At 37.3% G+C, this 24,092-nt stretch overlaps 3 protein-coding genes and 1 pseudogene across 7 annotated transcripts; 3 read left to right on the forward strand and 1 right to left on the reverse strand.

Annotated features, from left to right (window-relative positions):
* Positions 1–1,050: 1,050 nt before the first annotated feature.
* On the forward strand, positions 1,051–5,312 carry LOC116114621 (splicing factor 3B subunit 1). Its single transcript, XM_031400759.1, has 2 exons — positions 1,051–1,125; positions 1,247–5,312. The coding sequence occupies exon 2, from the start codon at positions 1,273–1,275 to the stop codon at positions 5,053–5,055; it is 3,783 nt and encodes a 1,260-aa protein (XP_031256619.1). The 5' UTR covers positions 1,051–1,125; positions 1,247–1,272; the 3' UTR covers positions 5,056–5,312.
* Positions 5,313–5,707: 395 nt separating this feature from the next.
* Positions 5,708–12,916, forward strand: LOC116114622 (casein kinase 1-like protein 3). 4 transcript variants are annotated; one of them, XM_031400761.1, is made up of 18 exons: positions 5,708–6,005; positions 6,088–6,128; positions 6,564–6,633; positions 6,723–6,871; positions 7,064–7,159; positions 7,255–7,325; positions 8,328–8,389; positions 8,479–8,542; positions 8,736–8,820; positions 9,189–9,315; positions 9,457–9,539; positions 9,996–10,062; positions 11,237–11,373; positions 11,528–11,704; positions 11,800–12,037; positions 12,127–12,259; positions 12,369–12,480; positions 12,657–12,916. In XM_031400761.1, exons 1-14 carry the CDS (start codon positions 5,930–5,932, stop codon positions 11,699–11,701), a joined length of 1,302 nt encoding a protein of 433 aa, XP_031256621.1. In that variant the 5' UTR covers positions 5,708–5,929; the 3' UTR covers positions 11,702–11,704; positions 11,800–12,037; positions 12,127–12,259; positions 12,369–12,480; positions 12,657–12,916. The 4 variants fall into 4 exon arrangements, with proteins under 4 accessions (XP_031256621.1, XP_031256623.1, XP_031256622.1 ...); XM_031400763.1 differs by having other exon boundaries at positions 12,196–12,259; XM_031400762.1 differs by having other exon boundaries at positions 11,800–11,908.
* A 3,500-nt stretch (positions 12,917–16,416) lies between these two features.
* LOC116114616 lies at positions 16,417–17,649 on the forward strand (annotated as a pseudogene).
* Positions 17,650–18,396: 747 nt separating this feature from the next.
* LOC116114623 (probable lactoylglutathione lyase, chloroplastic) lies at positions 18,397–22,301 on the reverse strand. 2 transcript variants are annotated; one of them, XM_031400766.1, is made up of 9 exons: positions 22,126–22,301; positions 21,149–21,353; positions 20,921–21,045; positions 20,686–20,750; positions 20,423–20,584; positions 20,204–20,251; positions 19,548–19,655; positions 19,244–19,384; positions 18,397–18,531 (listed from the first exon to the last, which is right to left on the reverse strand). In XM_031400766.1, the coding sequence occupies exons 1-9, from the start codon at positions 22,277–22,279 to the stop codon at positions 18,490–18,492; spliced, it is 1,050 nt and encodes a 349-aa protein (XP_031256626.1). In that variant the 5' UTR covers positions 22,280–22,301; the 3' UTR covers positions 18,397–18,489. The 2 variants fall into 2 exon arrangements, with proteins under 2 accessions (XP_031256626.1, XP_031256625.1); XM_031400765.1 differs by having other exon boundaries at positions 20,372–20,584.
* Between the last annotated feature and the right edge of the window lie 1,791 nt (positions 22,302–24,092).

The raw sequence follows: 24,092 nt of genomic DNA on the forward strand, positions 1-24,092 counted from the left end.
CTCTAATAACTGTAAAAGTGAGAAGAAGATGGTACAGTAACATTAATGGTGCACTCTTCTTCTTTTTAATAAACTGGGAAATTAAAAGATTAACTAGTTGAGAGGATCTATACATGTGTTGAGTAACATTAAAACTGTCTTGTCTTTGTTTAGATTAACTATTGAAGTGGTGGAAGTGAAAGTTAATTTATGTGACCTGAAAGATAAATAATTCAAATAATATTTTATAATACAAGTTTCACATTCTCTCATTCTCATTAAATACATTATCATTCACAAGTAAAAGTATTTGCGCATGCTAATTTGTCTGTGATAAGGAGTCTGGTTAAACGTGATTTAGGAGATTTGATGCAGATTTTAAGGGAGAGATTAACTCGTTTTCAATGACACAAAAAGAGAGAGAATATATATATATATAATTGAGAAACTTGAGCATAGTGTAGACTGCGAAGTTTGTAGAACTCATGAATAGACAACTTAAAAATAATCTTCTTCATTCACAATGAACAACTTTGATGAAGTCATTAAAATAGGAGGAAAGGATAGCTGGGCTTCAACCAATATCAGCAAGGGTTATCAAAAGAGGATTTAATATAGTTTTTCAAGATCAAGTTCTTTATATAATAAAAGAGTAAGAGAATGATTTAACATGATCTTTTAAGAGGAGGATGTAACATGGTTTCCCAAGTTTGAGTTTGAAGTGAAAAAGCAAAAGAATGATCTAATATAGCCTCTCGAGTTCAAGTCCCTATGGTTACTAATAGGAGTCTGGAGCTCTTATCCGATCAATAATTCTAGGATCTTGAGAGATTAATTGAGATATATACAAACTGGTAGTGTAATCGCTCATGCTAAACAGGTAGTCAAGAGTAATAGGCCCGAGTCACTTTTGTTGCAATTTGCAAATATATGTATAGGCCACCCAATTTGTAGAATTGGGACAGAACTCAGGTAGCCCAATGATAGGCAGGCCATAACCCAGTCTGAAAAACAAACCGACCTTCTTTAAGTCGGTTTTCATTTATAAAAAGCCCAACATTTATATGGTCACCCCTGTCCCCAAATATCCTCAATCTACTCCACAAAACCCTAAAACATCAATCTCCCTCATTCTGTTCGACTCAGGTAATTGTTTCTGTTTTCTTTTTTTTTCTTTTTTTTCTTTTTTAACCAATCAATTGTTGTTATTTCTCTTTCGTCTCTATATTTCATTCCCATTTAATTTCAAATTCATTAAATCTTGTAGGGCTTTGAGAAACCACATCAATAATCATGGATACAGAAATCGCAAAGACGCAAGAAGAGCGTAAACGAATGGAGCAAGAGCTTGCTTCACTTACCTCTTTGACTTACGATCGCGACCTCTATGGCGGCACTGATCGTGAAGCTTACGTCAGTTCGATTCCAGTTAACGACGATGACGAAGCCAACAATCTCGACGCCATGGACTCCGAGGTTGCCCGAAAACTCGCATCTTACACGGCTCCCAAGTCTCTTTTCAATGAGATTCCCCGTGGTGGTGATGATGATGATAGTAATCTAGGGTTTAAGAAACCGGGGAAAATTATTGACCGTGAAGATGAGTACAGAAGACGGAGGCTGCAACGTGTGATTTCGCCTGAGAGGCACGATGCATTTGCTGCGGGAGAGAAGACGCCTGATCCAAGTGTTAGGACTTATGCTGATGTCATGAGGGAGCAAGCGTTGCAGAGAGAGAAGGAAGAGACATTGAAATTAATCGCTAAGAAGAAGAAGGAAGAGGAAGAAGCTGCTAAAGCTGAGGGACCTAAGAGGAGGAATAGGTGGGATCAGTCTCAGGATGCTGATGCTGGTGCTGCGCCTGCTAAGAAGGCTAAAGCCACATCGGATTGGGATTTACCTGATGGCACGCCCGGCATTGGTAGGTGGGATGCCACTCCCACACCTGGGAGAGTTTCTGATTCAACTCCTTCGGCGGGGAGACGGAATCGATGGGATGAGACCCCGACACCTGGACGAGTAGCAGATGCTGATGCCACACCATCCGGTGGGGTTACTCCTGGTGCCACGCCAGCTGGAATGACTTGGGATGCCACTCCTAAAGGGTTAGCCACTCCAACGCCAAAACGACAGCGGTCGAGGTGGGATGAGACGCCTGCCACCATGGGCAGTGCCACTCCAATGGCTGGAGCCACACCTGCCGCTGCTTATACACCTGGTGTTACTCCTGTGGGAGCAATGGACGTGGCAACTCCTACTCCGAGTGCTATTAATTTGCGGGGTTCTATTACTCCTGAGCAGTATAATTTATTGAGGTGGGAGAAGGATATAGAAGAAAGAAACCGTCCATTAACTGATGAAGAGCTTGATGCTATGTTTCCACAAGAAGGGTATAAGATTTTGGAACCACCGGCATCTTATGTGCCAATAAGGACTCCGGCAAGGAAGCTACTTGCAACACCTACACCTCTTGGGACTCCAATGTATCAAATTCCTGAAGAGAATCGTGGACAGCAGTTTGATGTGCCCAAGGAAGCGCCTGGTGGATTGCCATTTATGAAGCCTGAGGATTATCAGTACTTTGGGGCTTTATTGAATGAGGATGAGGAGGAGGAGTTGACTCCCGATGAGCAGAAAGAGAGAAAAATTATGAAGCTGTTATTGAAGGTGAAGAATGGCACTCCTCCCCAGAGGAAGACTGCATTGAGACAGCTCACTGACAAAGCAAGAGAATTTGGTGCAGGTCCTTTATTTAATCGTATTTTACCTCTGCTTATGCAACCCACTTTAGAAGATCAGGAGAGGCATCTTTTGGTTAAGGTTATTGATAGGGTGCTGTACAAGCTAGATGAGTTGGTTAGGCCTTATGTGCATAAGATTCTTGTTGTTATTGAGCCTTTGTTAATTGATGAGGACTATTATGCCCGTGTTGAGGGAAGAGAAATTATATCTAATTTGAGTAAGGCAGCTGGTTTGGCTACTATGATTGCTGCTATGCGTCCAGATATTGATAATATTGATGAGTACGTTAGGAACACAACTGCTAGAGCTTTTAGTGTTGTTGCATCTGCTCTTGGAATTCCTGCACTGTTGCCATTCTTGAAAGCCGTGTGTCAAAGTAAGAAATCCTGGCAAGCACGTCACACTGGGATCAAGATTGTACAGCAGATTGCTATCTTGATTGGCTGTGCTGTTCTTCCACATCTTAGGTCGCTTGTGGAAATTATTGAACATGGTTTGAATGATGAGAATCAGAAGGTGAGGACGATTACCGCTTTGTCTCTTGCCGCCCTTGCTGAGGCTGCTGCTCCATATGGTATCGAAAGCTTTGACTCTGTCTTGAAGCCATTGTGGAAGGGTATTAGGTCACACCGTGGTAAGGTCTTGGCAGCATTTTTGAAGGCTATTGGTTTTATCATTCCTCTGATGGATGCAATTTATGCTAGTTACTATACCAAGGAAGTTATGTTTATTCTGATACGTGAGTTCCAGTCTCCTGATGAAGAAATGAAGAAAATTGTGTTGAAAGTGGTAAAGCAGTGTGTGAGTACAGAGGGTGTGGAAGCTGATTATATTCGAAGTGATATTCTTCCTGAGTTCTTTAGGAATTTCTGGGTTAGAAGGATGGCTTTAGATCGGAGAAACTATAAGCAGCTTGTGGAGACAACTGTGGAGATTGCAAACAAAGTCGGAGTTGCTGACATAGTAGGGAGAATTGTTGAGGATCTTAAAGATGAAAGTGAACCTTATAGGCGAATGGTTATGGAAACAATTGAAAAGGTGGTTGCTAATTTGGGTGCATCTGATATTGATGCTAGGTTGGAAGAGCTTCTTATTGACGGAATTCTTTATGCCTTCCAAGAGCAGACCAGTGATGATGCCAATGTGATGCTTAATGGTTTTGGTGCAGTCGTGAATTCTCTTGGGCAGAGGGTCAAGCCATACCTTCCCCAGATTTGTGGTACCATTAAGTGGCGTTTGAATAACAAAAGTGCCAAGGTGAGGCAGCAGGCAGCAGATCTTATTTCAAGGATTGCAGTGGTGATGAAGCAGTGCCAAGAGGAGCAACTGATGGGTCATCTTGGTGTTGTGTTATATGAATATTTGGGAGAAGAATATCCTGAAGTTCTTGGATCAATTTTGGGTGCTCTTAAGGCCATTGTGAATGTTATTGGTATGACAAAAATGACTCCTCCGATCAAGGATTTACTTCCCAGATTGACTCCCATTTTGAAGAATAGGCATGAGAAAGTCCAGGAAAACTGTATTGATCTTGTTGGTCGAATTGCTGATCGTGGAGCAGAGTTTGTCCCAGCTAGGGAGTGGATGAGGATTTGCTTTGAACTTCTTGAGATGCTTAAAGCCCACAAGAAGGGAATTCGTCGAGCTACTGTGAACACCTTTGGGTATATTGCTAAAGCCATTGGGCCACAAGATGTCCTGGCTACTCTCTTAAACAATCTCAAGGTGCAGGAACGTCAGAATCGTGTGTGCACTACTGTTGCTATTGCAATTGTTGCAGAAACTTGTTCTCCTTTTACAGTTCTTCCGGCCCTAATGAATGAGTACCGTGTACCAGAGCTCAATGTGCAGAATGGTGTTTTGAAATCCCTTTCCTTCCTGTTTGAGTACATTGGCGAAATGGGCAAGGACTATATCTATGCTGTGACTCCATTACTTGAGGATGCCCTGATGGACAGAGATTTGGTTCACAGGCAGACTGCAGCATCTGCTGTCAAGCACATGGCTTTGGGGGTTGCTGGATTGGGTTGTGAGGATGCTCTGGTCCACTTAATGAACTATGTCTGGCCAAATATTTTTGAGACTTCCCCTCATGTCATAAATGCAGTCATGGAAGCCATTGAAGGAATGAGGGTTGCCTTGGGTGCAGCTGTTGTGCTGAACTACTGTCTGCAGGGGCTTTTCCATCCTGCTCGGAAGGTTAGGGAAGTTTACTGGAAGATTTACAACTCACTATATATTGGCTCTCAAGATGCTCTTGTGGCAGCGTATCCTACACTGGAGGATGAGCACAATAACATATATAGTAGGCCTGAGTTATTGATGTTCGTCTGAGGTGCAACGTCATTGCAGCTAGAGAGGAAAGATGGTTTCGTATTAGAGCTTATATTAGAGATTTATATTTGCATTTGGCTGCAGTAATTTGTTTTAGTTGTATCCGCAACTGGGCTGGATTGATGTATCAGAATTTCTGGTGCTTCATCTTATTATTTTGTTTAATAGCTTGTTAGTAGTCCACTTATATAAAGAAACCTCATAGCGGTGTAATTTCTAGTGATTGTGGATTCTCTAATTTTGGTGGGTTCATTACAGATTCGATGCATGCTTTCTTACATAGCCTCAGCTGTTATCAACTGAGTTACTTGGATTTGCGATGTGGTAATGAAAGGTGAAAATATGAATGTCATGTTGAATTGTCAAAATCCTAGATATACGTTATCAATTGATGTTGAGATACTTTTGGCGTTGGAGCATTGTGTTTTTCATTCAGTATTTTATCTATTCCCAGTTAATAATGGGTAACAAGAAATCAAATTTGTACCAGCATTGTTTCTTTTCGAAGATGATGATATTCTTTTTGACAACCAGAAAATTAGAAACGTCATTTCCTTGGGTTACTTGAAATAATATCCAAAGGATTTCAAGACGCCGTCACGCAATTCTCATGAACTATAAATCGAACAATACAAATCAAATCCTAAACCAACCACCTTCCCAACTATAATTTCAAAGTATAGAATTCGATAAAACCCCTCACTTTTCTAAAATCTCATTAACTACCCCCGCTCGCACCTCTCGCTCTCCTCGATCGCCCTCCCTCTCCCTCTCCCTCTCCCTCTCCCTAACAATCTTCCACCTAAAACCCTAAATCTCTCTCTCTCACGTTGAAATTCAACTCAATCCTAAAGCTATTAGCTAAAAGAGAGAGATGGAGAGAATTATCGGAGACAAGTACAAGTTAGGTCGCAAAATTGGAAGCGGATCTTTTGGTGAAATATTTCTTGGTATGCCAATATCTTATATAATTTTCAATTTTCTTGATCATTGTTAAAGGAAACTGGTTAATTCTTTCCTTAATTGTTTCAGCGACCCATGTCGACACCAATGAAATCGTGGCAGTTAAAATTGTGAGTCTCTTGGACTGTAATTGTTTGAAATGTATAAAGTTTGAGCTGATTGTTCTGTGTATATGGACAGCTTTCAATATGAAGAATAAGATTGAAGTTCTTGATGAATCTTTTTTAATAATTCATGGATATGAACTGTTTTTAGTTGACCTAAAGTTTTGTGGTCACTGATTTTGCAAACTTCAATTTTAGAGAATTTACGTCCTTATTTAAGTATCAAGCCTCTAGATATTTATCACCATTTGGTAAAATTTGTCATGAATTTCGCTATGCTGCTTTATTTCCTTTGGCTTGTTAAGCTTTTAGGTTTAAGTTTCTCTTTCCAAGTTTTACACCAAGTCGTCATAATTTTTTAATTGGCTGCAGTCGTATTTATATACCTCTGGAGAATTTATGGGCACGGGCTACATTTTGTGTTCTCTTTTGGTTTTGCAGGAAAACAACAAAACCAAACATCCACAGTTGCTATATGAAGCCAAGATATATAAGAATCTTCAAGGAGGAAGTATGAGTCAATGGTTTTTTTTTCTTTTTTTTTTTTTTTTTTTTATGTGCTATTGTTGATGCTGGTTTGACATGTCTTTTCTGCTTCAGGCGGTGTTCCGAGCATCAAATGGTATGGAGTAGATGGCGATGATAACGTTCTAGTTCTTGACTTGCTAGGACCGAGTCTTGAAGATCTATTTGTCTACTGTGGGAGGAAGTTTTCACTGAAATCTGTCTTGATGCTGGCTGATCAGATGGTAATTAGCAAATATGTTTCTTGATTTTTGGGGGTGATTGTTGTTGTAGTCAGCCTATCTATAATCATTATTTTGGGATTTAGTATTAGAAGAAGTAAGATCAGAGTTTTTTACATGAACCTGGATGAAGAGAAGAATAAAAAAAAGACAGATATTCTAATGCACTTGATTGTTGGGTTCACCCTGCTGCAGATTACGAGAATAGAATTTGTGCATTCCAAAGGGTTTTTGCATAGAGACATCAAACCAGATAACTTCCTCATGGGTCTTGGTAGGAAAGCAAATCAGGTAATTATTGTGCTTTGGCATACTACTTCATTATCTGACTTACACGAATTACTCTGTTATCTCATATTTTATTTCTCTTTATATGCTATCACCAGGTCTATATTATTGATTTTGGACTTGCAAAAAGATATCGGGACTCCACCACAAACCGCCATATTCCTTACAGGTGAATAATCAATTGTGAAGTCCTGCCATATATACGGTTTTTGCTTTTTCTGTTGTCCACATGCTGTTGTTGATTTTGGGTGGTACTGTACACATAATATCTATCCCATATGAGTGAAGTTAATGATATATGCCTTATTTTAAAAACTTTTTTGGTTGTGTTTACCCAAACATTCTATTGCCAGTAAATTCTTGTGGACTAAATTTACCGTTCGTCTGATGAGATATTGCTTAAGGTGGTGAAATTTAAGGGGGGTGGGGTTGATGGTTAACAGCATAAAAAAAAAAAAGAATCAAGAAAATTGTCACAGGTTGTTCAGTTTCTTTAACTTGTTATTATTTATTTATTTAATTTGGTACCCAGAAATTCTTCCAACGTCACTTGCATGTACACTGCATTATTTACAACTACTATTGTGCCCTAACTTTTATTAGGTGGGAAATATGTGGATATGAACTTCTGACTTTTTGTTTAGAGACCTAGGATCATACTATAATAAAAATGAATGCAATTATTTCAACATAGAAGAGAAACTATTTTAAAATGATTTTGTGAAATTTTTTCTCTTAAAAAGTTTCTGAAGAGTTTTATGGATTACTGAAATTAATTCTTTCGGACTAGGTGACTGATATTCTCAAAGGAAGTCATTTAATGGAACAGATAGGGAACTATAAAGGCTACACATCTGGTGTATGCTATATCGTATGATCCTATCTGGAAGTAAGGTTCTTATGGTCTTGGCCTTTTATTTCAACATATTTCCTAAGATGTTCATTTGGCCTAGGCAGCTTGGGTATCAAAAGCTTTCATGTTTATCTATACATTGGAGCTTAGACAATCTTTGAGCTCAATGTGACAAATTTGCTTAGAATTATGATTCTGTGTTCTTTTTTCTGAATTTTTATTTTGATATATTGTGCTGTTTGTCTTGCTTAAGTTAAATATTCCTGCCACCAGTTGCTTAATGTTATTTTCTCCCTCCTTATTCTGTAACTCATTCAGAGAGAACAAAAACTTAACGGGGACTGCTCGTTATGCAAGCTGCAATACTCATCTAGGAATTGGTATGTAGAGATATTTTCATTATTCTATTTCATGGACTTGATAAAGGTCTGCAGCTTTTGTCATATATTTTTCTTTTCATCTTCTCTAGAGCAAAGCAGACGAGATGATTTGGAGAGTTTGGGCTATGTTCTCTTGTATTTTTTACGAGGAAGGTATGTTTATTTCTGCTCCACTTTTGGGAACCTTGTCTCTTAGTTTTGGTCCGTGTCAATTTTAGCTGCTGTTGTGAACCACAATTTTATGTGGTTTTTAACTGTCATTTAAATAACTTTGAGGGGTTGGGATGTTATAACTAGAAGATATGATTCCGACCATATGACTCTAATCGAATGATTCTGCTTTTAGCCTCCCTTGGCAGGGTCTGAAAGCTGCTACAAAAAAGCAAAAGTATGACAAAATATGTGAGAAGAAGGTATCAACCCCTATTGAGGTATGCTGTTGTTTTCTATTTTCACTTTGTTTTAATTCCTGGCTTGAATTGGAGAAAATATACGTCTTTTATATTTATTGGCTCTCTGGATTTTTCTTTTCTAAAAAATGTTCTCTTTCTACAAAACTGTTCAATTTTTACATCATTGTTCTAGTAAAATCTGTAAACGGTATGATTTTTTTTGTGCTTTTTCTTACTTTGGAATGGATTTGTGTTATTTTTTCTTTCATATTTTGGGAAAAAATCTGGTGGTTTATTAATAATGTCTTTTAACTTTTAATTTCTGGACTGCTGTTATTGTTGATGAAGCAATTATTTTTTTTAACTACTATGACAAATTAAGTTGACGTCAAATCTATATTCTAAAGGTCCTGTGCAAGTCTCATCCTGTGGAATTTGCTTCCTACTTCCATTATTGTCACTCTTTAACATTTGACCAGCGGCCTGATTATGGATTCTTGAAACGCCTATTCCAAGACTTGTTTACTCGAGAAGGTAATTGACTATGTAAATTTATCATGTTCATATTTTCTCTTCATTCCATGGCTTATCAAGTCTCATACTTTGGGCACACTCTGAATTTGATAGTTCTATCTAGTGGGGATATATTTACATTGTTGTTCTCATATCCGACAGGATTTGAGTTCGATTACATCTTTGACTGGACCATTCTCAAGTACCAGCAGACACAAAAGACAAAGATACCGGCTCAATCACCTGTTAGTTTCTTTATGACGTGTTTTCTATCAGTTTTTTCCTAGCAATCACTTTTAAGGCTTGTATGCATGAGCTTGCATTTTTGTTGAAGCTTTCCAAAATGCTTTCCTTCATTTTCTTTTAGTTCTCCCAAGAAAAGTTATTTTGACTTATAATTCATTTTTAGATAATTCCAAGGGGTTGGATTGAGTGGATAAGACCCTTGGTTCCAAGCAAGAATTCTGATGTTTAAATCCCTTGGGGCTGTCTACTTGGGACATAATTATATCACACATGTTTTTTTGGTTGCCAAGGTTGGAAGTAGTCCTTAGTTTTAAACTTGGTCAACAAAATAAGCGAGGTCAAGGGATTTTGGGCATAAACAGAAAACATTTATAAATTTACAAATCACATTTAAACTACTTCATGTTTCTATTGCCCTTCCTTGTGGTTTGTCTTTTACACATGAAATTTTTCAGGGTTTGCTGCCAGCTTCTAGGGTGACTAGCAGTCGAGCAAGGCCTATGGATACAAATAAACTTAAAGGTAAGCTCACAGCCTGCCTAGTTTATGTTTCAAAACTTTTTGTCTGGCAGAGTGTTAGCAGATGGAATATAAGTTTCTTATTAGATTAAATAAATAAGCTTTCTTTTTTGTTGTACAGTGATAGACACTCATTGAACAACTCAAACAATTGGGCTGGGCAGTGAGCCAAATTTTGATAGATACCCATTTAATAACTCAAACAATTGGGCTGGCAGTAAGCCATTTGTGAGCTTGGGTAGAACTCTCATTGGAAAACTGGCTTGTCAAGGGAGGGTTCTTAAGCCCTTTATAACCTACATGCCCACCATTATCCCTTCCAATTTGGGATTCTAACATTCCCTCAGGCTTCGAGACCCAACGTCCATGTTGACCCGCTTTGGACGGCTTCACTCTGGGTGGCCTACTCTCCTAGGTCACCCCTTCCGAAACATCGTTGGTCCACTTTGGACGACTTCCCTCTAAGTGGCCTACTCTCAGAGGTCGCCCTTTCCTAGGGAGCCCTTTCCCAGGTTGCCCCTTTCGGAACATGGGCTGGGGCGGGGTTTGGTTCTGATACCATTTGATAGATATCCATTTAACAACTCAAACAATTGGGTTGGGCAGTGGGCCTTTTGTAGACTTGGGTAGAACTCTTCTTGGAAAACCGGCCTGCCAAGAGAGGGTGTTCAAGCCCTTTATAACCCACATGTTCAACCTTTTCCCTTCCAATGCGGGATCCTAACATAGAGTAAAATATATTACACTTTTAAGTACTGATCATGATCAAGAAAAACATGTTAAGATCTTCTATTTGTTATTATCATATGGTTGTATCTCCATTAGATCGGAGAAGCCTTTATTTTGTACATGATAATGATCAATATATTTATGCATCTTAAAAACTGATTTAGACCATGCTTCCAGATTCTTAATAAGGGTTCCTCCCACAAGGACCCCTCACCCTAATCTAGTAGTTTGCACAACTTTCAAATGAAATTTACTTCTGTTCATTTACAGTTTTGGGTTTGGTATGCAATGGTTAATTCCCGCCTGTGTGTTAAATTGGTTTTTATTTTATATCCATTCTATGTATCATCTGATTCTTCATAATTGGCAATCTCATATTTGATTCTTAAGTTTTTGGAATCCTATTTTGCAAAATCCATCATACCTTGGGTTCATTCTTGGATTTTAGGAGTCAATGATGCGTCAAATTCTGCTGAGGTTATGGATCGGAGGGGATCATATAAGCTCACTCGTCCAGATATGGATATGCATCTTGGATCATCAATATCTCAGAATGTAGGTTCCAGTAACCCGATTGAGAAGCATGTAAGTCATCTATGCTGTAAAACATATGTTTATGCATGATGAACTTGATACAGCTTATCTCTATCTTTAAGTTGCATTTAGGAGTTTCACTGTGATGGAGTTTCTCTTTATATCCAGTCATTATAAATCCCAGCATAAAATATGCTTGTTGCAGAATGTGAGCAATGCACCAATGCCATCTACTTCATTCGCTGTGCCCAGTGCTTTCAAAAGAAATTTACCTGAGGGACCAGATGAGGCTGCAAATGCTGGTCGTGGAAATGGAAACAGAACTGGTGCTTCAAGCAGCTGGATGCCATCATTATACCGAAATTCTTCTGCTAAGTAATTGGTACTGGAACTTTACATTCTCTGGCTTTATTTTCTGGTATATTATGTACTTCATGATATTGATCATCTACTAAGCATTGGTGTTGGTCTTTTCAGCCATGATTTGAAGGGATCTGGAAACACAATTTTGCAAGCTTCGTGAAGTTTGGTAGCTTGAATTCTTTGTGGCAAGATCTGCCAGATCGTATAATGTAATTTTTATAAGGTGACTACAAGCACAGACACATTGGATGGTGCCAAGACCTGGCCCATCAAAGCTTGGTTTTTTCATGCGTGCATAGATGGGAAAAATGACTGAAGCCAGATTCGTGTCTAATTATTCAATGGATTATATGTAAAGTTTCTTCCATTCTTCTGTTAATAGATGAGAAAGTCTGTTTTGAGTTATATGGTTGTTTTGGTAATGTATCTCATATAATTCAGGATTCTCATGCTCTATCCTTGTTGCCTTTTGTTTTCTGGAACAAATTGCTGGATGTTTACCTGGATCAGTTTGAATCTAGGTACCCACATCCTTCAGAATCTGAAAAATAAAAGGATTAATCCAGCGTTTCAGGTACCGGATTATCATGCTAAGTTTTATGGATTTTATTTCTGTTACTGTTATTGTTTTACTGCATATTGAACTTCTATGGCATTTCTGTGCTTTGTGTCTTGTTTGCCAGATCAATATGATTCAGATTTGGTGTGAGAGGAGGGTTTAATATATGAAAGGGAGGAAGTCCACCTTGCTTGTTGAATGGATTTCTGGTATCTTAATATTTTAGTGACTATGAGGTATTTGATGCACTTCACTTCTGCTCTTTTAAATAACACAAGTATTTCTTTTTTCACTGTCTGCTATCATTCGTTAGCTGCAAGATTGCAGGAACATGTCCAACAAAAATCACTGTCATTTTCTATTTATTTTTCTCTTTGGAAATTTATGCTCACATTATTGTGTATTTTTTCAGGGAAAATTAGATCTGGGATTTCAGGGAAACTATAACAGTTTGGATGGAAGAGCATTTTTATAATCTGGTTGCTACACAATGTTCATGCTTGTGTTGATCTGCCTTTGCATGAAGCATGCTTTAGGACTTTCATATTTACGAGTTTTCCCACTCATAGGTGTTGATGCAACTTGCAAGACACCTTTAGACCTTAAATAGAAGCTTATAGCTCTTCGTCCATGCTTAAGCTGTTAGAAGACTATTGTTAGAAGCTCTGTTTTAAAAGCTGGACCGAACCGGACCGGTCGGTCCAACCGGTTCGACCGGGACTCGATTGTGTGTCCGGTCCGAACTAATATAAAACCGTTATTAATTAAAAAATTGTTTAAACCCGCTATTAAACCGGATAAACAGTGCAACCCGCCCGGTCGAACCGGACTGCTTAGTAAACTGGGTCAATGTTTCAAATGGAAAAAACCCTAAATCTAAGTATTTTTCATGCGACTCCACTCCACTTCACTTCACTTTCTTTAATCTCTCGACTCTCCAAAATTGCAACTCCCTTTTCAAAGTAATTGCTCTGTTTTAAAGATCGAACTGGTCGGTTGGATCGGGACCCAATAGCTTCTTCGGTTCGGTTTAGGTCTTAGGGGGGTTTTTGTAATATTTTAAAATTATATGGGTTAATTTGTAATTTTATAGGGGTGTTTTGGAGATGTCCAAAGTTTAGGGGTTAATTGATAATTTTCTTGGGGAATTTTTGAAACAAATAAAAATTTTAGGAACTAATTTGAACTTTTTTAGGGGAATTATTGTAATATATTGAAATTTAAGGGGTTAATATGTAATTTTTTTAAAATAAAATATTGCTGATGTTATCGGTCCAACTGGTTGACCCGTGACCCAGGTAGCAAAATGGGTTGCCCTCCGATCCGGGTTTTAAAACAATGAGTAACTGCACTCAGTCTCAATTCAATCTCTCAACTCCATCTCAACTCTACTCTCCCTTGGACTCTTGCTCGACGACGGCAGCACCTCCCTCGCTGGAATTCGACGATAACGCACTTGCCTTCTCCCTTGCTCGATGATGGTAGCACCTCTCTCACTAGATTTCAGCAATGACGCACCTCCCTTCTCCCTTGCTCGACGAAGGTAGCATCTCACTTGCTGGATTTTGGCGACGACGACGCCTCCCTCCTTCGTTGGAATCGATGACGTCAACACCTCTCTTGCTCAAAATCGACGAAGACGATGCTTTTTTCTTTTGTAAAGATATTTTCACTGTCTTTATTTGATAATTTATTGCTTTGATGCATAATTTGTTCACTGAATTTGTATGTAAAAAACACTTACACCAAAGGTTTTGTTATTAGTTATTATGTATTTTGCCATTTAATTTGTAATAGATAATGTTTGGAGACTTTGGATTGTAGTTAAATCATGTTGAGATTGTTATTGAGTTTGAATTGGGTAGTAATTAAGTTGGTATTCTTATTGAAAATGTGAAATTTTCAGAAAAAGAAGATATTTTTTTTGGTTATGCTAACATCACTGGTCCAATCAATTGGTCTAACTTATTGGACTGGTTGACCTGTGACTTGGGTAATAAAGTGGGTTACTCTCCGATCCGGGTTTTAAAACAATGGTTAGAAGACGAAGGTAATCTCAATTACCAAGTTCTGACATAACTTCCTAAGGATAAAAAAAAATGTCCACCAAACCAAATATAATGAAGTTGCAAAAAACCCAAAAAAAAAAAACCGGAAGAAAAGAGTCACTCTTATTTTTAGATGTTAATTGAATTTAATAATGAAATGGGTGTGATTTTGTCATGTATATGGACTCTATGATAATGGATATGATAATAAAAAGGAAAAAATTATTATTACGAATTGCACTTTTGATTGGTTCAAAGTTTCAACCCCTAAATCACTTTGTTAGCGAGATTAGGTATTTTGTATTGATGCCTTGGCAGTAATTGTTAATGGTGCGTTATTAAGTATTATGTATTAAGCATGATGATGGATGGCGGCTGAGTGGAACTGGGACCTGTTTCCATCGTATGATCATCTATTGTAATGACTTGTATAATAATAATACCCATGCCATGCCCTCGGAAAATTTTAGTAATTATAAAATTAATCTACCATGGGTTGTAGACTTTGTGTTGAAAATTATGAGATAATCAACCTTGGAATTCTAAAATTTCAATGATTAAATTAATAAACTTGATCATCAAAGTTTCCTATACATTTCAGTGGAACGTGGGACCTATACAAGTTGAGTGCTCGTTGACATGATTAGATACTTAAAGCAAAGATGAAAGGAATTGACGCTTCAAAATCTCTCTATTTTAGTTCTACCCAAATAAAAAATTTTTTATATATGCTTGGGGTTTTGTAGATGGGGTCCTGGATCTTAAACTTTATTTTGAAAGAGAAGAAATGCCAAACAGAAAAGGTTTTCAATTGAGTTATACCAAACCCATTGCCAATATCAACAGAGAGCTTTTTCTTTATGAAGCCGTACTACTTGCACTTGGCGCCATTTGGAACTATAAAAGAATAAAGAGTATGTGGGCTTTCCCAATTGATTACTTCACATCTTTAACTCTCTTTAGTCGTGAAAGACAAAAGCAAAAATGCGTAAGAGAATTGCAAAATACTCCCCATAATCCTCTAGTTGTAGCAGGAGCGTGCCAAGGAACAGAATCTTACTATGATTTCATCATCTTCTTTCTGGGAAATGAAAATGAAAAACACTTTAAACAGTTTTCCTTTCTTAAACTCGTATAATCACACCTTACTGTGTTTGGATGCTAACATTGATTCTCTACCAAATCTCCTGAACAGTGTGTGATTTAGCCATTATCCAAAGGGTAGTTCGGCGTTTGCAGGAGGGCCCCAATTTCATACTTAGACAGTGTTAATGGTGACAACAGGGGACAAAGTCATGATGAATCCCGCCGCTCAAAAAACATGGCTTCAGCTTTATTTCTAAAAGCACAAAAGCACATTCTGGTAGTTGATCAGACAAAAGAGGAACACACCCTTTAATGAGGGCCATTTTTCTGCAGTATTGAATAACGTTTCCACTTTTCCTTTTGATAAATTTCTTTCACAATAAACAAATATTATGCAGCAAATTAGGATTTTAAATATCTGACTCACTGTTACTTCCTCTTCATCATCATCTAATTCTTGCATGCCTCCTTTCTTGCATGAGAAGTTGCATCCAAACCATAAAGGAAACTTAGCCGAGTGAAGTAACACTCCTTGAAAGTAAGTTTTTTTTGTGTGATTATAACCCCATTTTCTGAAGAAACTTTTCAGCACCCATTCACTTACTTTGATTGGTGGTGTTAGTGAGTTCATGCAGCATGAAAAGCTCATCGCAAAAGCTGGAAAATATAGATGAAAATGGCCTGCAAGTTGGCTACCCTTGTCATCCGCTGCACCAGAAACTCTACGGGTCCATGGAGTTTCTGGCTAGATCATGGGGCCATCGGCCAGGAGCTCTCCAAAGCTTTATCAGGCACTCACATTTAATTTGAAACATATTGATAATTCAACTTTATCTTCTGTTGCAATAGCATTCAAACACAAGATGCAAGTCCGCAGCTTTCAGGGAATCTGTAAGAACCCTTGCTTAAAAGCTTTGAAAATTTCTTTTCACCTTCAAAACTCAAAACATTTTCCTGTGTTTTGTTTGTCATAATATTTTTACGTGTTGGCAATCATAATCTATATGCTATGGCTTCTTTACCAACAGCCGGTAACTCATGAAATTAGCAGTCCTCCGATTTCCGAGAGACAGCGAAGAAATGAAGGTATATTTTCTCCACTCCTTTGTAAATAGTAACAACCTAATCAGAAATTAGTTGAAATCTTAACCTCCATTAAATTTTTTGGACGGGGGTTTTGTTCATAGGCTTAAATTAAATTATTCAGTCACCGAATTGAAAAGATGTAAAACAAGGACTATAAATATAAGCAACTGCCTGTTTTTAACTAGAAAGAATTGTATAATCTTTACAGGAATTATTTTACTTCATCAAGCACTCCATCCAGAATTTCTTTCCAATCAACAAATGCTCAAAAATGGGGTATCTCATCATTCCACATCACCTAATCCTCAGTTTAGCATCACATTGTGATCTTTTTTGTATATATGTCCTCAGCTATACAAGAGCATGGTGAGAGGGCGAACAGTGGGGAGATGGTTGAAAGATCAAAAGGAAAGGAAAAAGCAAGAGATTCGAGCTCATAATGCCCAACTTCACGCAGCTGTATCTGTGGTCGGGGTTGCTGCTGCATTGCAGCAATTACTGCTCAGATACAACCTTACAGGAAATGGCGACGGACAAGCAGAAGAAATCTTCCAAAACATCAGCCGCGGTTGCATCTGCAGCGGCATTAGTGGCATTACGCATAGAGATTGCAGAGGACAAGGGGGCAGATCATGAACAAATCTTAACAGTCGTCAACTCTGCAATTAACGCAGGAATAATGGAGATATCATGACCCTAACAAGCGGAGCGGCTACAGGTTTAGGCAATACACTTCAGTTGTTCAAATCATTGCTATATTGACCCATATAAAGTTGACCAATTGAAAGCCTACACACTAGGCTGCACTGTGCAGTTCCAGATGATGGACACCATTGAACTTCAATTAAAATATTCTTAAAAAGTGGTGACTGTTAACTAAGAAACACTTGATGGTGCAGCCTTACGAGGAGCTTCCATCTTAAGGGCAAGGTGCAGAAGGGGTATGGGATGACACCCTTGCTCTAGCTGATGAAAAGGGGCAAGAAGGCAAGAATCTAACATCCCGAAGCACTAAACTTTGTATTACTGGGGGGGAAACCTCAAACGTTACAGGAAAGGTTATTTTCACAACGTAAGGGGCCAGAAACTATAATGCTGCAGCAATTTTAGCAAACCATATAATTAACTATTGTAAAATGTGGAGCAGGAGCTTTACACTGGAAGCAGCAATTTCTTTCACATTAATTCAAATCTGCGGTAAAGTGCCAAAAACACACCATAAATCCAACAATCTATGTATGAAGAACTTTAATGAATGAATATTAGCAAAGTATAGTCCAACAAACAATTAAGAGCTTGCTTTGCGGGATCTCATTACAAAGAATATTTTTTTTTTGTCATATTTTTACTCTTCCTCTTAGAAAAATAATTTCAATTTTTGAATAACAGGTGGTAGCTAAAATGAAAAGCAAGCACATAGCAGGAACATTCACAAAAAAGAAGAAATGTATGTTAAGTCTCGTAACCAAAATTAATCAATTACCTCATTGACTCCGCTCGTCAACCAAGTTAAGCCATGCTATGGTTGCAGGTGTAGTCTCTGAAGTCTACTGTGACATTCCGACATGGCCTGGAAGGGAGAGGGAAGACAGCAGCGAGCAGAGAGCATATTTTGGGATAAAAACAGCTGACAGGATAATAGAATTTGAATGCAGAAATAAAGGTGACAAACAGATGTGGATTGATGGGATCCATTATATGTTGAATTGCTGTGCCAACGTAAGATAATTCTAAGACTAAAGTTAACATTTGGGTTTGGATTGATGGAACATTAGATTTTGAATTCTGCAAAGCAGTAACTTGAATTGTGTTTCATTCCTTTTTAGGCACATGTTGCTCAAAGGGTAAGAATATACTTACAATAATTGATACAAAACAAAATTTACAAAGTGGGATTAGGAATATTCCATCATTAGGTCATTCTGGAAATATAAAGTTCATTGGAAGGCAATTTCTAATCGACAAAATTGTAATGAATCTCCATAGATTCAGTCAAGTGATGTGGCGACTACAATGATGTCATGGTCACTCTAGCTCCTTCAGAAAATCAATATTGTCAACAAAGACCTACAGGACAGAGAGAAAAAGAATGAGACAATATCTCCAGGATCCCTTTTGCCAGTTAAAAAAAACAAAAGCTATAACCCTAAAAAGCATGTATTGCTTAATAAATGGTTATCCTCTTTAATCATAACACTAAGAATTGAACAAAGAATCTGTTAGGATGCCACATTGAGAGGGAAAAGGGGTAGGCATGTGGTTTATAAGTAGTTGGGCATCCTCCCTTGACAAGGTTTTCCAAGGAAAGTTCTATCCAAGCCCACAAAAAGCCCACTGTCCAACCCAATTCCTATCAAAGGCCAACTGCTCAGCTCAATTTCTATCAATTTGGGAAGTGGGTTCCTATTAGAATCATTTAATTGATATTGAGACCACTATTAGAAAAATCTGTCAAGATTAGTTCACTAAAATGTGGAGTTACTGAAACCAACGCCATTAGTGAGACGACAAAAAAAAAAAAAAAAAAGTTCTGCCTGCCGCGTTCTCCAAACCAGCTCATTTATAAGAGCTCTTGTGAGAAGCCTTATTTTAGAAGGTCTGTATCTTATCATTCCATTTCTTTTAATTAAGATCCTTTTTCTTGAAATTTCAATTATGCCTTCAAAGGCTTCAATTTTAGAGAAAACCTATTACACCTAAGCCACAGAACTATGTCACTATGGAATAAATGAACTTCTTTCATTTGAAAGATAGGCCGCCAGCTATAAAGAAGCCATACCGATTTCCAACCATCAGGATCCAAGCAAGCAGTAATCTTGGTGTTGATACCTGGCAAGGGCCCAGGTTCACGAGTAATCTTTCCACCACACAGTTTGATTGCTTCAGCAGTCTTGTAAACATCATCTGTACCGATCGCAATCTGTTAAAATTTAAACAATTAGTCTCCATATAATGAAATTGAATCTGCCTGATAAGGGATGAGAAGCGATTCTGATAAAAACAAGCACAGTTAACAAGAATCATATACATGCTGCTGAAATTCCCTAAAAAAACATATATAGCAGGAAAATTGAAGAATTTACCTGAGCATAACCATTTCCTTTGTCGTAATCTGTGACCCCATAATTATATGTCAGTTCCAGCACTGCATTTTTATCTTCAGGACCATATCCCATCATGGCAATAGTGTACTGAAGAAAAACAACTTAAAACCAATCAGAGCACCAACTAGCAGATGATAACCTAAAGATTGGGCGGATGTTGCAGGCAAGAGCAAACATCTCAGAAAACAATAGAACTATTAGAATATCAACTACATAATTTTGCAGCAATATTAAGTTCCTATCTTCAAATGATTGGGAACCCTTCTTGGCACCATCACTAGACAGAACTGTGGGATACATTCCCCACACAGTGCATATTTACAGGAGAAAAGGGAACAAGTATGAATGATGGAGTGAACAAATACATCCAAATTTAAGAATCAGAAACATAGGACTAACCAATCCATCAGATGAATCCAACATTGATAACATCTTTAGAAAAATAAGTGGGATAAATGTGGATGGTAAGGGATCCAGATTTCGTATATTGTGCTTGTTACTTTCGTTGCAGGGTAAAAATTCATGAAGGGAACCGTGTACTTAGACGAAAGTAGACACATTTATCCTTAGAATAAACAAAAAACCAGAAAACTTGAAAGATTCTGGAGTTTGTTAGTGGGCAGTTGTAAAATTACCTTGTTCTCAGGATTATCTCTTTTGCGGAGAAGTTCCATGCCAAAAGCCTTCAGTATGCAGGAATGACAAGCAGCAGAACACCAAGCAAATAACAGTGAAATAAGAAAATAGGAGTCCTAATATTTAATAAAGACAGCAGCTACTAAAAGGGAAAGAATACTGCTCACCTTCTTGTAGAAATTGATAGAGCGATCAAGATCACCCACTCTAAGCATTACCTGACATAGGGGCTCAGGTGTTGGGCCCCTCTCCAAAAGCTCAAATTTATAACCATCTGAATCTTCAATGAAAGCAATTATTGTTTTGCCACCTTTAACAGGACCAGGTTCCCTCGTAACTTTGCCTCCCTTTGCCTTCACAAGATCCACTGTTTTTGCAACCTACAAAAAAATGTTTGAATACAAAAAAAGCACTATGATTCATCAATTACCTTAGTCTAACTTGGAAAAGAATGCAATCATTTCAGGAGAGGGGAACTCACATCCTCTACTGCAATGCCAAAATGGCCAAATCCAGTTCCAATGTCATATTTATCAATTCCATAATCTGCAAGCATCACCAAATTATATCCAAAAGAAAAACAAATGAAAGATAAAACACATAAAACTTAGAAAAATATGAAACCTACCATAAAAGATTGGAATATTTGCTAAATATCATTGGCAAACAAGATACATATTAGCATTAAAACACAATGATATGGAATTATAACTCACTGTAAGTAAGTTCAACAACAAAATGGGAATCTTCAGGCCCATATCCAAGAAAAGCATTTGTGTATCTCTCCTCTGGTAAGTCACGCTTTCTTAAAAGCTTCATCCCCAAGCATTCAGTGTAAAATCTGCAATATTCACAAGCTATTTAGTGATTTATTATACCAAATAATACCTGTGTCACTGAAGACAAAATAAATGAAAGGTGGATTATTGAAACTAGCAGCATACTTTATAGTCTTGTCCAAGTCTCCAACACGATAAACAACATGAAGCATTTTTCTCTTGTCATTTTTAACCCACTCTAATGCATTTTGCTCAGTGACAGTGGTGCTTGTCGGTGCCATATTTCCAGATGTGCTGGCCTCTGTTGTACTCCCATCTGCTCTTAAGAATCTAGATGCTTTAGCATCGAACAACTGTGATTGCGGGATAGCTGGATAAATGCAAAATGTTCATTAGAAGAGAAGAAACTAAAACCATTTGATGCATTATTAACATACATCTCAAGCCGGATTTAGTGGTAGCCCTTAAGCTTGATCAAATCATCTAAAAAATGATCAAATCAATTAACAAGTACAGGAATCTATGAGCAGAAAAAAAAAAAAAAAAAGTTATAACCAACAACAGAAAATGGGAAAAAAAAAAAAAAGGATAAGTGCTAACAAAATCACCACATTAAGAAAAGTCAATTAGGTTGCCAAGGATATGTAAATTAAAAAAGAAAAAAAAATCAAAAACTCTTTGCTCTTTGGCATAAAAAGATTGGGGCTGATGCACCAAAAATAGGAGCTTAATTGAGCCAACTGAATAATCTAAGATTCACACATCCATATTCTTTATTCTTCTCAACAGAGTTCTGACCAACCAAACAAGTAGACAACAGAAACATAATGCCTTTGTAACCAAGACTACACATTACCATATATCATAGAAAGTATCAACCATGCACTCAAATTCAATAGATTTATATCAACTATAAATTCTCAGACAATGCTGCACACAATTTGCCTAGATACTTGACGTATGCTTGAAAACAAAAACAAAGAAAAAAATACTTTCGCTATAACTACGTTGCGCCAACGAGTAAAAGAAAATAACATCACAGACCATAAAAATTAAAAAATAATAATAAACATCTGCTATTAAACGATTTACCAATTAAAAATACAGAAATCAAGAGATTTGAGATTGTATGAGGTGCTTACCGGTGCCAAGTTGAAAGAGAGCGAGTCTTCGAGAAGGATTATAAGAGTAAGAGATACTTTTGTCATTATTACTAGTGTTGTTGATAATGAAAACAGAAGAGAATTTGAAGAAAGAGTTTTGAGGAAGAAATGGTTTACTGTTGGTTGGAACCATTAGAGAAGAAGAAGAAGCTAAAGGTAATATTATCGGCATTGTATCTGTATTGTAATTTGAATCAGGTTGATAGATTCTGTTTTATCTATTTTTCTAGGCCTCCCCTTTGCTTATCGTGTTGACTCCCGCATTTGGATATATCTTTTCTTGATTTTACCACATTGTGGATCACACTGGTCCATCACATCAGCCCATTTAGATGCCGTGTTTGTGTACAACTTTTAGCCACTAAAAATGCAATTCGGAAAACTTATTACTAATTTAAGGATATATTGATTTAATTTTGACAGATTTGGAACTAAAGAAGCGGAGGCGTTGCAGTATGTATCATTATCAGATTTGTTGTTGATGTAATTTGTGATGTTACATTTGAATAATTATGGATGAATAAAATATAATCAAAATATTAAATTCATTTATTCATGGTATAATTCACGGACCTGCCAAGTCCATAATTGTATAATGAGACAGATTTGATTTGACGAGTGAAGATATTTAACCAATGCAATGATGGTTTATGGACGGTCTCAAATTTTCTTTCTTTAATGGGCCAGATTAGGATTAGTCAGACCTAACCCATTGCCCAATGCCCATTCCCTTCTAAGGGATTATTTATACGGAGAGTTCGCGACTTTTTTCGACCCGAATAATGGATTAATAATATTTTTATCGATAAATTTTTAAAATATAATTTTATTATCTAAATTTATATTATAATAGTAAATAAATAATAAATTCAGTTCAAACTATTATGATTTTTAAAGAGAAAAGACTAATGAATCTTTTGATGGTGAAAGATTGGATTTTAATGGTTGAGATTGATTGGAATTTGAATTGGAAGAGGTAGCTATGCAAACCTTAATTGCTCGATTGTCCGTAATTTGTGGGGTCAACGACAAGAGTAGAGTTTGAGGGATTTTGATAAGTGATGATCAATGAAAAGAATGGTGGTGGTGTAGGATGGCAACAATGTCAAAATCAGAAACAGAATATAAATTTTGGTAATAAAGTCGTAATTTAAAAGTTTGTGGGCAGAAAAATGTTATTAAGTCATTACTTGAGTGGGAAAAAGTCATTTTACTCTTTGAGTAATGCTATGCCAACAACCCATACTCACAACATTCTTTTGCAACCCTAATGTGCCAACAGATTGACATTATCACGTCAGCTCTCACCACACCCAAGGCACTACAAGAAACAAATGGTTGTTCCTTCGGAAAGAACAGTTGTTCGATATGAAGGAACAACCGTTCCTTCTTAAGGAATAAAAATCCCCTATGAAGGAACAACGTTGTTTCTTGTTGTTGTTGGAACAATATCGTTCCTTCATAAAGAACAATCATTCATTCTATGAGAAACAGTCATTTTTTTATAAGGAATGACTGTTTTTTTTATATAGTCAAAGTTATTTTATGTCTTGGGTGTGGTGGAGCTAGGGGTGTTCGGTTCCGGGTACCTTACATTTTTTGAAGGAACTGACCGTTCCTTGAAATTTGGAACCAGAATCGGAACCGACGGTTGCGGTTTCTAGGTACCCAGAACCAAAACTTGTAACAACAGTTCCGGTTCTGGTTCTGGGTACCCTATAAAATTACAAGTACCCCCCAAAAGTTTTTAAATGGAAAAAAAAAACCCTTAAAAACTTATAAATACCCCCCCAACATATGTTAACAAAAATAAAATTACAAATTATAAATTCAAAATTACAAACTTCATTACTTTGTAAAGGTTGATTCTCAAAAGTCAAACCAACTTACTTTAAATGTTATGAAATATAAATATAAATATATTCACGTTACTTTTTCTACAAAAG

The sequence above is a fragment of the Pistacia vera genome, unplaced genomic scaffold (genome assembly GCF_008641045.1).
Source record: "Pistacia vera cultivar Batoury unplaced genomic scaffold, PisVer_v2 Contig715, whole genome shotgun sequence".
NCBI classification, from domain to species: Eukaryota; Viridiplantae; Streptophyta; class Magnoliopsida; order Sapindales; family Anacardiaceae; genus Pistacia; species Pistacia vera.